General features: G+C 32.9%; 1 protein-coding gene across 1 annotated transcript; it reads right to left on the bottom strand.

Annotated features, from left to right (window-relative positions):
• Positions 1 to 55: 55 nt before the first annotated feature.
• On the bottom strand, positions 56 to 15012 carry LOC127728851 (dopamine beta-hydroxylase-like). Its single transcript, XM_052236445.1, has 12 exons — positions 14768 to 15012; positions 14004 to 14153; positions 12059 to 12223; positions 11489 to 11572; positions 10814 to 10993; positions 9248 to 9350; positions 7433 to 7599; positions 6971 to 7153; positions 6161 to 6220; positions 2852 to 2979; positions 1691 to 1844; positions 56 to 429 (listed from the first exon to the last, which is right to left on the bottom strand). Exons 1-12 carry the CDS (start codon positions 14957 to 14959, stop codon positions 361 to 363), a joined length of 1635 nt encoding a protein of 544 aa, XP_052092405.1. The 5' UTR covers positions 14960 to 15012; the 3' UTR covers positions 56 to 360.
• Positions 15013 to 16458: the final 1446 nt, after the last annotated feature.

The following is a 16458-nucleotide window of genomic DNA, read 5'->3' as shown; positions in this document are numbered from 1 at the left end:
TGATACAACTATCCATCTGGGCCAAAAGGAGAAAATTATAAAGAAACTACATGTCTCTGTTCGGCCTTTAATAATGAGAAAAACCAATATTAAGCTATGCAAATGTTCAAACTGGCCTTTACATACAAGTGATATATTTATAGTCATTTATTACGTTGAGTAAGTAAAACCTTATGTATTTGACTTGCTAGGTTGTCCAACATCTGCCACTCTGTGTTTTGATTGGTGCTAGGGTGTCCAACATCTGCAACTCTGTGTTTTGATCGGTGCTAGGGTGTCCAACATCTGCAACTCTGTGTTTTGATTGGTGCTAGGGTGTCTAACATCTGAAACTCTGTGTTTTGATTGGTGCTAGGGTGTCTAACATCTGCCACTCAGTGTTTTGATTGGTAGTGTTACCCTTGGGATATCTGCATTATTCCAGTCGCCCTGTAAAATAAAAGAATATAAAACAGAATGCTGTGAACTTTGTCAACCGACATTTCGTTACTTATCAGTCCCCGAGGTTATCATCCGCTCAGTAGGCAGTGCTTCGGTACTGGCATGATTACAGGCCTTTCTTAAATTGTCCGTTTATAAACTTAGAAATTATTAAGAAATTAAAGGTTCGGCTCCCTCAGGAAAAGTTGACCTTAGATGGATTTTGGATATTATTTTCAGTTCCTTTTCTGTCATAAAGCTCTTCAGCTGTTTTGGTTCTTATACATCCTTGGTTTTCAAATACTATGGATGCATTATTATTGGTTGGATACCAATTTTCATGGATTTTGTGGGTAAGGGGGAACTACGAATTTAAAGGTTCAACGAATTACAAATTTTCCATAGGAATGTATGCAGACTTGATCAAAACCACGAAATTAAATATCTACGACAATGTAAGTTTTCCTCAATCCACAAAAATTGGTACCTACGAAAATGCATGAATCCACATTATTTGGCTATGAGCCTTCCCGATGAAGGTAAATCAAGAAGGCGCTTTGGACGCATGTAATAAATGTTGTTTTTATTGTTATATGGTAAATTCAATTTCACGATTGCAATAAAATTTCACTTACACTGAATCATATTTTCTATGCATCAAGACAAAGTGATAAAATGAAATTAAAGTAGTGGTTTTGATCATGTTTCAATTTGTCATATAAGAGTTACTTCGCTACTTTTTGTTTTCAGTTTTTTCGTATATTTTTTTAATTGTTGTGCTTCATTGCATTTTAATTTTGATTTACGTAAAACGGTTTCCACTTTAATTTTGGAGTAAAATTTCATCGACCTTTACTAGAATCTATTTAACAGAACACATGTTTTCTAATAATATTTTACCATCACTTTCCTAAAATGTCTGATTTACTAAATTAATATATGTCACTGATCGTTAGATGTAGACAAAATGCGCGTCTGTCGTACCAATTTATAAGACTGGTATCAGTACTTTTGTGAGTGTTTATATAATTGAAGCACAACTTGCAGATATCTTGAATTGCAACAACGATTGCAAATAACGTATACGTAAGAAAGATAGCTATAAACGGAAAGCTATGGCTTCTCAGCATAACCTGTATTTTAACAGACTTGTTTTATAACTTGAAGATGGTTTACATAATCTTTGATAGAGAAGAGGAAAGTAATATGAATAATTATAAACAACACATTCAAACAAAATTGAAAAAAAATGTAATTGAGAGGTACTCACTGGAAATCTGGTTCCGTCTGATCTGTTACATTGCATCGATAAGGGTGCGATGTCGTAAAATGTGCTCAACATCTGACTTGCATGATCAGACCATCTAATGGACTGGTAGTTTTCGGCAACGCTTTTCGTCGATGAGGTGTCATCGTTGTAACGTCTAAAAATGGAAAACGTTTTTAAATGTTTTGTTGAGATAAATGCAATAATATTGTACACTCATAGATGCAACAAAGATTCAACAGTTGTTCATGTATGACATATTGGTGTAATGTTGTAAAACGGGGAAAGATTTCATGAATAAACTCACCATGGAAACAGAATTAAAATTTTGTACGCTAGACGTGCGTTTCGTCTATAATAGTCTCTTCAGTAACGCTCGAATACAAAAAGTTAAAAAGGACAAATAATGTGTGAAGTTGAAGAGCATTGAAGACCCAAAATTCCAAAAGATTTAGACATATACAGATAAAATAATCTGTTCCTAGGGTAGAATATCTGTAGTAATCAGAAAAATCTAAGTTTTGTGAACAGTTAATTTATAATTATGACCATATCAATGATAATTTATATCAACGCAGAATTGTTGACTACAGGGCTGGTGATACCTTCGAGGAGGAAACATCCACCAGCAGTGGTATGGACCCAGTGGTTATAATTAAACTCATCATAAATAACAGGGTTATTAAAATTTTGAACGCCAGACGCGTCTTTCGTCAACAAAAGACTCATCAGTGACGCTCGAATCATGAAATTTCTAAGAAAGCGGCAGTAGATACCCAAGGGACATTTAAAACTCATAAGCTGAAAGGAAACTGGCAACGCCACGGGGAAAAAACAAAAAAAAGACGAAAAGACAAACATTTGAAACACTACATAAAAATCTAAAGACTAATCAACTCGAAACTTGCCACACACTGGGGTGATCTCATGTGCTCAGGAAGGGTGAGCAGAATCTCCTCCTTTTTTTTATACTAAGGATTCTTGTTATTTATTTCTATTTTCAGCGTAAGTATTAGTCTAAAATTTTTTTTCCAATGAATTAAGCAAAATAGTTACGTGTGAATAAGGCTGTTTATGAATAGCCTTTCCATTGGACAATCCATAGTTTAAAATAATACCCTTTTGATAAGTAACTATGTAAGTAATATGATATTATCATCTTACTTATTCATGAATCTGAAGAATCCCTGAAGGGCGTCCGAATCGACAGAACTCTTGCAGACTTCTAAATCAACTGCTGGATAGTAGTGAATGTAGTTTACACACATTTCTTCTCTGATTGAAAAGCCACCCTAAAAATAAGTATTATTCTGAGCTAACATTTATATTGGTTGTTTCACCATTTTGCCAAGTAATATTTCTATAACATATCTCTTACATGTAACCTAGTCAGAGATTTCTCTGACGTCCAACGGCTGTTTTTTCAGACAAGCTGGGGCCGTGGGACGTCAGAGCTCGTCCTATATCAAAAAGTGGATTTTGCCCGTCCAAAATGGATGCGCCGCCTCATTGCTTCTGGAGCCGACTGACGGCCTTAGATCCATATAAATAGGACCTCAATTTGTTCATTTTTCATTTATCTCTTCATTTATGTAAGTTTCATCTACCTGCCACCCCTTTTTTCTCATATTTGGACAGTTTTCACAGTAACCAATCGATTCCGGAGTTTTAACTTTCATTTTCAAATGGACGTCAAGTTACGAGAGACTTCGCCGCCTCGAGACTTAAGTATGCAAATTTTATGCTAATTTCGGCCTTGAACCTTCCTAGCCAAACATGATAACAATCGGAACACACTCCGCCATTCAGCTTATTTGCGTCGTAAATGAACGAGGTGTTAGATTATGTATTCATATTGACCCAGGGTCATTTGCATTCATCAGCTCCCATAATGCATTGCGCCTTACTTTTTCTCGTTGGTCACGTGACAATCTTTCAAAGTGAACGTTAAAATGCCGGAATCGATGGGTTACTGTGAAAACTGTCCAAATATGAGAAAATAAAGGGTGGCAGGTAGATGAAACTTACATAAATGAAGAGATAAATGACAAATGAACAAATTGAGGCCCGATTTATATGAATTCAAGGCCGTCAGTCGGCTCCAGAAACAACGAAGCGGCGCACCCATTTTGGACGGGCAAATATCCACTTTTTGATATGGGACGAACTCTGACGTCCCACGGCCCCAGCTTGTCTGGCAAAACAGCTGTTGGACGTCAGATCAACCTCGGGCTATTGTAACCAAACTCTTAAAATAATTTGTATGACTCTTTAAGCAACGTTCGCTGTATTATTAATTTGGAAATCAAATACACATCCTCATTGTAAAAAAAAGTATTTGTTTTTCTGTGTTTTCTGTCGATGAATACAATAGTTCGTTCTATTTATCACACGTTCTTCTGCCTGTCTATCGGGTTTTTAAAACTGACAAAACATAGATTCAAGGATAAGATATGTATTCTCACAACATTTTATATTCTTCTAAACTTCTACTGCTTGCACGCATGACTAGTAAACGTATTTTTTACTGAAACGGTCATTTTGATCTTAACATCATCTGAACAGTCTTACCGATAAGTTGTTAAGTCATGTTCAGTCTTTCAGTCAATTATTAGATGAATTGACTGCGGTAAATTCAGTACTGTTTAGACGACTCGCCTGAAGTCAATGCAGTACTGTTCAGTAGCTTTTCAGACAATTCAGTATGCTGTTGATCTGTCCAGGTGAATATCAACTACTGAACAGTCTGAACATAGACTGAACATATTTAAATGTTCTGATCAGTACTGAATTGGCTGCAGTGGATAAGTCTAAAAATTGACGGAAAAACTGAAATTGACTTTACAATATATTGTCCAGTCTTTTAACAGTTGTTAAGATTAAAATGACCGCTTAATGCCACTGCTGGTGGACGTTTCGTCCCCGAGGGTATCACCAGCCCAGTAGTCAGCACTTCGGTGTTGACATGAATATCAATTATATGGTCATTTTTATAAATTTTCTGTTCACAAAACTTTGATTTTTTCGAAAACTAAGGATTTTTCTTATCCCAGGAATAGATTACCTTAGCCGTATTTGGCAACAACTTTTTGGAATTTTGGGTCCTCAATGCTCCTCAACTTTGTATTTGTTTGGCTTTATAACTGTTTTGATCTGAGCGTCACTGATGAGTCTTATGTAGACGAAACGCGCGTCTGGCGTATTAAATTATAATCCTGGTACCTTTGATAACTTTTTTCAGACTAAAATTATTTTACTAGCGTTGAATACCATGAGTGTACTATTCTCAAAATTTTATTTTTTGATTTGTTATCAATTTTTATATAGATATTAAATAGTATCATATCTAGATTCGAAGCGTTAGGTCTAAAACCAACAGGGATTCTAAGAACAAACACAGTTATATTAGAGAAGGGGGACGATACTTAACTTGACGATGAAGGAACAGAAACTTTGGTAAAAAAAAACAAAAAAAACAAAAAAACCTTAGGCTGATTCGGAAAATGACTCTAGTATGACTTAAAACGCGCTTCAGGTAAGAGCCATCTAAGCGGCCCGAGGTCAAAGTGTTTTGAACAATAAATGCAAATTAAAAAATTCGGACCAACGCTTTCTCAATAATATTTTTACAGTTTAGTGTTCTTTTATGAGAAATAATGTCAAAATCATAGAAAATTTCATCAGCTCTTACTAATTATATATATAAATATATGGAAAAATATTATATTATGGCGTCTTAAATTCAGTGTGACAGCTTCAGACAGTTATTTTGACCTTTTTCAACTGGAACAAATCACTTATTTACCTTACATTTCATGTCCCATTTTTTTCAAAGTGTAATGTAACCTCCTCTCCCTCCTCCCAACTTTCTTTTTTATGCACAAAACATTAAGAAAAAAATTGTGAAGGTGTATTAAAAAATTGGAAGTAATATACTATCCACACTTAGGACTATATTCGTTTTTAGACAACGAAAGTCAAAGGTCGACAACCGTGTTCTCGTACCATCTGACGCTTAGAAAAGTTTTATAAAACTTGCACATCAATGTAGTTTGTGTAAAAAAAACATTATTTACTATTTAACGTTCTAGTAGAAGTGTCCCTAAAGCGGGGTTTTTGTGTACAAAGATACACACATTAAAATTAATAACACTAGAATCAGAGTTTTAATCATAAAATGAAAACAAAAGGATTTCTGCATATCAAAAAAGATAACAAATGTCAACACAAAAAAAAATTTCAATTCAAATCAGGTATTGAGCATACCAAGAGTGCATGACACGGGCACATTCAAGACAATTAAAATTGTGAAAATCTTGCAGGTATTTACCTGATCTTCTAAAAAAGTTTCACTTTATGTTACATGTATTTGTCTTTGCCAGACAGCTACATAGATTTTCTCGTGTAATTTTATTTTTATAGTAATGCTGAAGATTGATTTTTATCATATTTTACATTCAACAGATTGCTTACTAATGTAATGTTCTCTCTATCAAGTGTACTATCCTCACATGTAGTTATAAGACTGTCTCCCTACAAAACAAGGTAGTATAAATATATATGCTTGAAAACAATTGAAATTCGTCACTTTAAAATACTGTTTCGTTTCAAATAGTCTAAAATTGGATAAAGCGTATACGTATGAGCATGATACGTTTCTCTGGCTTAAAAACGCGCGTTATGTTATGTTATATAACACATTTATTAAACTTTTTTTGCAAATCACGGACTAAACCAGTCTATACAAAACAGCCAATTGAAAACAAAATCAATGTTCTAATCTGCAAAGGAGTTGCAACATTAGTATAAATATAAAGCATAATAAAGCAATATTATTTCTCATATTCTTAAGTTATGATGAACGATGTTCTTTTAAAATTTTTATCGCATTTAATGACATTTGTAACTATAGAAAACGTGCTGTGTGGATGCTGTAGAATGTGTCCCCGTGCTTGTAGTGTATGCCCTTATATTTTACAGTTATGAGTTTTTTGCTTGCGAGAGGGCTGTCTACTAATAGTTTTTATTATTACAATTTTTCTATTTCTTTAAATTTAAACTTAGGTTATCATATGTCGAAGCCTTTTATAGCCGACCATACGGTATGGGTTTTTCTCATTGTTGAAGGTTTGCCTATAATTGCTTACATCCACTTCATTTGAACTTTGGTGGATAGTTGTCTCATTGGCAATCATACCTCATCTCCTCATTTTTATTTGAAACATTCTTTTCATTTTGATCGATTGTAGTTTTATTACTATATTCTAACATAATAACACTTACCGGAAAAACATGGACCGGTTGTTGAAGTCTTCTTATCTCTTGAAAATGGGGACTATAATGGTTGTCTCTATTTAGTTCCGGTAATTCTTTTCCATTTCGGACATGCTTTGTATATACACGTTTTCCCGTCATATGCGTGTGCAGTTGTGAAGCATATATTGCTATGCCTGTTCTTGGTAACGCCTGTAAAATGGGAAAAAATGTATTGATGGAGTATCAAAAAATAAACAGGAACTAATATATTTTCTTACAAATATGTAAACAACCTATAAAAGTATGCCAACAAACATGTTTGCCTGAGATATCTCCTGGTGGTTTTCTTGCAATTAACATTAATTATATTTTAAACTAAGTTTGTTCCTTTTAAGCTACACCTGAATCAAAACTGAATATGTTACTAGATCTCCACTACTTTATTTAAAAAGGTGTTGCTTAATATATGATTTAATACTTGATTCTCACGATTCGTGTGCAATCAGGGATACAGTATCCTGTCAGAGAAAACAAATTCTGGTTTGGAGGAATCGCCATTTTGTTGGTATATTCCAACCCAAGCTCCATTATCCCTGAATCATATTTTCGTAATTTACTTGTTACATACAAACGGATGCCAGACGAGTCTTTTATACCTGTAAAATACTAGTGCTTTATGATATCGCAAAAATTGTATAAAATAAGATATACATATAACATAATCATAACATCAATAGAAATATTATCATTAAACAGGTATACGTGACAAGAGAAAATCAAAATGCATAGAGCATTTGAAAAGAATTACTAAGCTAATTTGGTGTGCCTTAAGTTTAATGGCAACATACCAAAACCACACTCTTTTTTTTTAGAAAAATGTTACATGTGAATAACAGTGATTTTTTACGAGGGGTTAGTATAACTATAATTCATGTTACCATTGATTAAAACTTTGTCACTATTTGTCTTTCTTGGATAGAATGTTCCTAAATTATACAGCCCTTGAAACCAAGTCCAGTCAGATTACAATAACGGGATAATAGACATTAAGCAAAACATTTGAAAAATGTGAAAACATCAACTAAAACATGTGTTACTGTATTAAATCATCGGTTGTTGTTATTGTTAAAGTATATTTTTGGACACATTATCTTTCTCGTTGATGTAGTGATGATGAGTCTAGAAGTCTTTGTATGTAAACAAATTAGATTGTTTCTGTTTCATAATTGGTTATATTAGAGGATGCGTTTGTATTTGTTTTCTCTCCTTAGTCTGTTTACATCTGGATTTATGACATTTCAACTGACATTAGATGTGAACTATATACCACCTTTATATTTAACAAGCATTCTGAGAGTACCGGTTAAGAATTCATTGTACTGGAACGAAATGCTAACTTGATCTATAACTTTGCATGGTGTAAACTATATAACAAATATCAAGTCAATATCTTCAAGCATGACTAAAAAAAGGGTAGAAAACTGATTATTTGAGTGAATTTTCTAAGTCCAAGGACCATAACTCTGCACAAAATCATCAGACCGGAACATAATTTGAACTTGATCTGTAACTTGTCATGATAAAAGTATATACCAAATTTCAAATCAAAATCTTCAAGCACGAAGAGAAAAAGTGTGGAAAACTGATTTGCCAGACTGACGGATGGTTTTTTCATGAAGTTAATAGTTGATAGTCGGAATTCGGTTAATAATTTTTTTATATATATATGTACACATAGATATAGGGTCTAAAATTATGCAAAACTTTCATATCGGCATCCGGTTTCATCTGGATAGCTACACGCGCCTGATGAAGCTAGCTAGACTAACGAAAAATTGCGTGAATCTACATAACATATATAACAAATATTTTTTATTACACTCGTTATCGTGTTGCAGTTACATTCTTCGGCATTTATACATATAGATATACATATTATTGGAAAAATATATCATCTGGAATAGATATTTTTCTTTCATAGAAGTGACATGATTGTCTTTTCTGAAAATTAAGTATCTCAGGTTAGCAATACATCATTACATGCATGGCTCGGCTAGTTTTCCTTTCATAACAAAGACGAATAACTACATTAGTTTGTAACCGTTAGCATTTGCATAAGCTGCATACAATCATTTTTGTTGTCTCTAATAATAATCGACTGACCTTTTGACATTTGACCTGAACCTTAGCATGCATCCAGCTAGCTACGGGTGAGGACAGTGCTGTTCTAAATCATAACATATGAACGTATTGCATGCATGTCTAAACTTTAATACTAGCGGTGTAAATTGTCATCACAATTACCTTGGGTCAGTCGTGGGTTATTATAATGTACCTCTAGCAGCACAAATCTAGACCAATCATCTCCGCCAACTGGTGTTCCAGCTTCCTCCGGTAATGTTACAGACTACAATATATTTCTAAATTCACTGGTCGGCTGAAGAAATGTTGCTTTACTAATAGCCGGGTGTAAGGAATTTTGCAATCGAAAAGTACAAAACAAATACCAGAAAATTTTGATTAGAAAAAGAATTAAAGAAACTATTTGACAAAAAGATAGCAAAAATTATATGATGTGTAAAGAATCTTTTTGTAAATTGCATAAGAAAAGGATGAACAGAACTGAATGTGAGAAAATAAGACAAGCAAATTCCTTTGATTTGACATATTTATTTACATATCAGCATTCCGGTTCTTGTCTATCCAAATACTTATTTTCTAATTAATTTCTTGTATACAATATCGAGTAAAAACATAGTAAATTATTCTTCCAATATTCCAAGCAAGTCAAAATTATGTGACATTGATTGTAATAAGGTTGATAGAAATTGAAAATGAGGTGGACAAATAGGATTAAGGGTGAAAAGGAGATAAGAAAGAAATGAGATAAAAGAGGTGGAAGGTGGTAGAAGGAATCGAAAGTAAAAAAACAAAGTAGCATTTAAAAAAATTATTAAACTGAATAGGATAACAAGTTTGATACAAATGGAACATTTTACTTACATCTTATTGTGTAAGATTATTCTATCGCTATGTCCATTTGAATTATTTCAGTTCAATTTAAGTTAGTTCAATTAATCTTTATCACCATATGCATGGAACATATAGATCTGAGAGCACGGTATTCGTGGTGATCTTGTTGCTCAGTCTTTCGTTTTCTTTATTCTGTTTTGTGTACTGTTTGTCTTTTCTTCGTTTTTTGCCATGGCATTGTCAGTTTGTTTTCGATTTGAGAGTCTGAGTGTCCCTTTGGTATCTTTCGACTCTCTTTTATATAACAAACAGTTTGTGAAAGATAGACTATAAAATTAATGTCTTTAAGGGAATAAAAGATTAATTAATTCGTCTAGCACACAATCCCTGACTTAATAATTTACTAGTAATACATAGATTAGGCTCATTGAAATCCAAGACACGGGCATAACGAACGAGTTGAATATATAAACATCATAAGACGGTGTCAAGGGAACTTCACCGTCCAAAAAAGAAAAATGATCCCTTTTGTCGTAAATTTTTGTGTAGAGTTTCTGGTGTAACACAGAAATGTCTAAATCTAGGAAAGGACACTTATTGCTGTAAATATTTGATTTATTTAAAGTAAGTTCCTTTTGGGTAAATTTCAGCAGTATATTTAGAGAATTCTTGATTTTTTAACGAAAAAAATATCATCAAGATAATGGTAAATGTTGTTGAATTTATCAATAAAATGGAATTTAGACGGTTCTTTACTGAGTTTGGCCATAAACTGTGATTCATAACAGTATAAGAACAAGTCTGTTATTAAAGGGGTACAATTGGTGCCCATAGGAATGTCGATAAACTTTATTGCCGAAACGTACATAAATGTTGTCTAGAAGAAAATTTACTTACTGATGCGCCCATTGCCCATGCGCCAATGACTTTACGACATACTGACAGCCCTGGTGGTTTTCCTTCTGCCAAGCCAGGACCATTATATGATGGGACAACTTGGTGTGGTCTCGCTTCACAATGAAATAGTTCCATGTGGTGAACAAGATTTTCATGCCCTTTCTCAATGATCCCTTCATACTAGGAGAAAATACTGATTTATTACATTTTTTTGTAATTTCACAACTTGATGATGATTTCAAGATGATAAAAACATGGATATGAATTTGCAACGTACTTCTTACATAAAACATATGGAATGAATAGTTGTTTATTAAAGTTTGCGTGATCCAAAGATTTTCATGCCCTTTCTCAATGATCCCTGCATACTAGGAGAAAATATTGATTTATTACATTTTTTTGTAATTTCACAACTTGATAATGATTTCAAGTTGATAAAAACATGGATATGAATTTGCAACTTACTTATTACATAAAACATATGGAATGAATAGTTGTTTATTAAAGTTTGCGTGATCCATTTCTTGTTTATATCTTCTCTTACAGTATAAAGATTATTTATAAAAATTATCATATTTTAAATACAAGATATAATTGGAGATGCTGAGAAGGACAATTTTGTTTCTTTCGTTTCATTTTAAAATACTTCATATGATTTCCTTATTCTAATGTTACCTTAATGATATGATGTTTCCGTTTGAAATCTGGTAACTTAGTTAGGTACCACCAGTATGTTGTATCAGTTGACGGTACTGTTATCTATACAAAAAATACAGACAGCAACTTGAACACGTTCACACATCTATGATAGCTACCAGGTGACATTAAATACCGCGATTTTTAACATTTTAGTGTGTCAATTTTCTTGCTTGCTAACCTTTGACATGACTAGATTGATTTCTGTTTCATGAAAATTTTAATCAACCCCAAAAATGGCCATTAAGAAAGTATTTCCACAGATGAAAAAGCCAATATATTCTAAACTGATGAAAATTATGTCGATTTCACGTGCATTCTATAAAGTTTTACATATTTTAAGAATTTGTATTTTATAATATTCAAGGAAATAAAACAGTTTCAATTATCAGATACCAACATATCAAAGTTTTATGTAAAATTGTAAAAGAAAATTGTGATATCGCCTATAAACAGTTCATTGACCTTAATTTTTGCAGACCATTGAGTCGCTAAGTTATCAGAAATATAAGAATGCACAGCATTTATTGTTATTGATGAGCTACATACCTCTTGGTTCGTGACGTCAATGACTTTTACGTCTTTTGGTATGTTCACCTCTGGAATGTCTGGTTTCAAAATTTGAACTCTTTGTAAGCCTTTCTTATAATCCAAAGTGTTGATATGTTTAGGATATCCGTAGCCAGTGAAAAATATTATGTGTGTTGTTCCATTCTGTTTAAACATATAAATGATAAAAACCGATAAAGAATTCTATTTCTTTGCGTGATCATGGTGATGAAACAATGTGACTGAGAAATAAAAGTATATGTACAATATAGAATTGCTGAACCGGAACATAGATCACTAAAATAAAGTGTATTATGAGCTTTTCTATTTGTTCCTGTAATCAAGACAGATTACAGAGTTAGTGTTGTACAACAGTAGAAAAAAAAATCAAATTCCCGTTTCTCCTATAAAATGGTGGACTCATAATGACGGTACAAGATGGCCAATTACACATGATCGAAAAAGGTCAAAAGGTCTCAGAGGAGTTGCATTCACAAGGTGTCATATTGGTACGATAATAAAAATGATCAAATCAAAATGACAGTACAATCTGGTCAACTACAAATGATGGCAAACACTTCTACCAAGTATGAGAGCTTTCTGTGAAATGGTCTCAGAGCAGTTACGTTTACAAGGTATCTTCGTGGTAGGACAGTACAAAAAGTCAAAGTCCTATTTCTTCCATAAAAATTGTCAGACCTAAATAATATGCTAAGTATGAGAGCTTTCTGATAAACGGAGTCAGAGGAGTTGCGTTCACAAAGTATTAATGTGGTACAAGTCCAAAATATGGTTAAAGTCCCATAACTTCTATAAAAATCTTCAAATCAGATTGACATTGTAATATGGTCAATTACATATGGTGACAAACAAGCCTGCCAAGTATGAAAGCTTTCTTTCAAATGATGTCAGAGGAGTTGCGTTCACAAGATGTAATTTTGCAATACTCATAAAAAAAATGGTCTTAGTCCCATAACTACTGTAAATATGGTCAAATCAAAATGACAGTCAAGAGAATATGATGACAAACATATCATCACAGAAATTAGAAATACATAAAATTCTGCAATTCTACAATAAGGAGATGGATTGTATTGTTTTTGGGATTGTAGTTTTTTTCCTTTTTTATCTATATTTTTTTAGGGAAAACATCCTACCTAGTTTGCAAGCTTTCTGTCAAACGGTCTTTTGGTATTGATGTGTTTCGGACGGACGGACGGACGGACGGAGAGTCGGAGACCATTACCACATATCCCCCAAGGCTCGAGCAAGGGGGACAAACAAGTTATAGAATAGATATGGATAAGAAGATATCTGCAATAGAAGTTTCCATCCCTTAGCTACATGTGCTTATTAAATGTTCTATTTAGTCGTATATACATTTTTTTCGAGTAGGCTAGTCTGTATAAGTCTTTCCACTAGTCTTTTGTTCAGAGACAACTAGATCAGACATTATATATGCAGTCTAGTTGTTTGAATTTATCATTGTTTCAAATGTTTATAATTACATTTGATGTATGTTTCATTATAATACGTTATTCTGATTGGCTAACTGCAATCTCGCGTTATTCCTTAATCAACTTCATTTCAAAATGAATTGTAACATTCATGCTGACACCTGCTTCTACAATAAAGTGCACAGGTAAATAAAAGAAAACACTTGATAGTAATCGTATTTTCATGATCATAGCGAAAAAATGTAATTATAAGTATTGAATGCTTCTTTTAGTAACTTCATATGGTTATAAAAGCGTTGACCGTGCGTACATTTTTAGAATGAAGCGCTTCCGCTCTTCATACAAAATGTACTTCGGTCAACGCTTTTACACCCCAATGAAGTTACAAAAAGAAGCATTCAATTCTTAATACAATATGAGTTTTAGATCGGATGTACGTGAGATAACCCGCGGTTTATTTTAACTCTTACACTACCCAATAAACGTACGTCTAGTTTGTAATCGTCCACATCACATGTATCAAACTTTCTAATGAACTCTAGCTTAAACCAGTTATGCTTCAACTTTTCCGTACGAGTCCGGAAGTAGTTTTGGTTTGGGTCAATGTGTATATATCCTCTTCTATCTGTATGGACGTCCTAAATTGAAAAGGCATTAATATAACAACATATTTTTACTAAAAACAAACACAACATTGATTGACGTCAAGTTAGTTTTAAAACCAATTTGACCTTTTAAACACACTACATACATGTTTGTATACTTGAAACAGACATACAGTACAAGCGAATAATTACAGGATGATAAAAGTTTGATACGATTCCGTTATTTTGATCGATTGGCCGAGACATTCCAAAAGTTACATATTTCACTTCCGTATAAAATGCAACATCTATATTGCACGTGTTCGTCATGACAACTTAAAAACAACAATCAAAAAGCTTAAATGTAACTCTTTATTTAATGGTTGAATGCATCTTTCAGTAGTTTAATAAGGTTGAAAACACGTTGATCGTGTGCACATTTTATACATATAACGATTCTGTGCTTCTTACAAAATCTACTTCGGTCACCTCTTTTACACCCCAATAAAATTACAAAAATTTAACAATTTATTCCTAAATCAAAACTTACTTAATAAGTACGCATGTAAACCGTTTCAAGATCAAAAGTACCGGACTTATATTATTTTTTATTGGTCTTACATTTTATCAACCGTTTATAAATTAAATTATTGGACTATCTAAAAGAGAATACTTACTTTGAACATTGTATTACCCAAATAGTCCTTCCAAAACAAAACCAAATCAGCATTCTCAAATTCTCCATAATTAGAAAACCCGAACGCCAACCATTCATTTGGTCCCAGTTTTCCTTGTATCCGAAATTTCACCAGTTCATCGGCATAATTTACATTCCATTGCAAGTTCAGTGGTTTGTCCATGCTTAGAATTGTTTCATATTTGAAATGTTCACAAAAAGAAACTGTACAAATTGAAAACACGGAACACGCATATGAAATAAATTTCATTTTGCTGCCCTTTGAATCAACTAGTAAACACGATGTCAATAACGAACGTTTGTTTGTTTATTTATATGTTCTTTAGTGTTTCCTTATAAAGAAATGTTTGTAGTAGGAAGGCACTAATAATTTTATCTCGATAAAAAATTGATTTAACGAAATTTACCGTAATATATATAGGTCATAAATGAAATATCAATGCACGCTTGTTTTAGACGCCAGGATTATTTAAATGATCGCCCTTACTTAAAATAAATCTCTAATTATACCCTTAATTGCTATTCTTTAGTGTAAATTTTAAGTCATTAATTAGAAAAATATTCTTATCTTGTTATTCTTGTCTAATTTCATTTCATGGAAAGAAATGAAATGAAATGAAATGAAATGAAGATGTACGTTTCTCGTTGTTCATTACCCCTTCCCAGACAATGGATGCGAGGCTTGACAGGTGCTGCCCAAATTGATTCCGGATATTGAACGAGTGTTGACAAAAAGAATTTCTCTATTGAGTTATTCAGTTAAAGATAGTTCTGAATTAATTTGTAGTTATTGATGCAACGTTTTGTTGTCGAAAATCTAATCAAGTGTTTACAAAAAATGAGTTTCGTGACAAGTTTTCTTTCAATTACCGCTTAAGTAATTGATGACATTTGACTTCTTGGATATTGCTGTATTTGTTGATTTTCGTGTATTACGCATTCAACACATGCTTTCTGGCATGTTAAACATATTAGGATTGGTCTGGATTTATATTTGATAGACAGATATAGGAAATAACATTTTGTAAATCAAGTTGAGATCTTTTCAGTATTGTATTGCACCAAAGGAGAAAATTGGAAGGAACAACTTTTTCAGATTACGTACTGCTGCAATGACTAAATAGAGAACCAAATTGTTGTGCTAAAGACCAGAAATTTATAGTGGTTAAAAAACCAAAGGCTTTGGATCGACGAAATAAAATGCCACCACGTAAACAAAACGAGGCCGGTGGTTAACTGAATTGTTTCAATTTTGTTATCTCTTATACATTACTTTACGGTATGGAGTTTACTCATTGGAAAACTGAATCATTGGCAAGCACACCACATCTCCTATTTTATATAGAATAAAGCAAAAGCAAACAAACAAATCCCAAATTATGGAATGAACTAAACTGTATACAATATATTCTTCGTAAAATATGAGACACCGGCTTTGTTTGCTTCGCAACTATACTTCTAATTTGAAGTGTGAATGTTAGGACCAGCACAGTTTACAGGGCTTTACAGAATTAGCAAATTGGTAAACAATTCCACAAGTTATCATATTACGGATAAGCAGCTTGTATTTTTTCTTTTGATTGTGCAGTAACTTATCTTCGTTCTTTCTAATAATTTTCACAAACAGTATTATAGTAATGTAAATCTTGTTTTTCCTATAGA

This window comes from Mytilus californianus, unplaced genomic scaffold (genome assembly GCF_021869535.1).
Source record: "Mytilus californianus isolate M0D057914Y unplaced genomic scaffold, xbMytCali1.0.p SCAF_2, whole genome shotgun sequence".
Taxonomy (NCBI): Eukaryota; Metazoa; Mollusca; class Bivalvia; order Mytilida; family Mytilidae; genus Mytilus; species Mytilus californianus.
The sequence above is the reverse complement of the archived record's forward strand: the minus strand, read 5'-3'. Positions and strand labels throughout refer to the sequence as shown.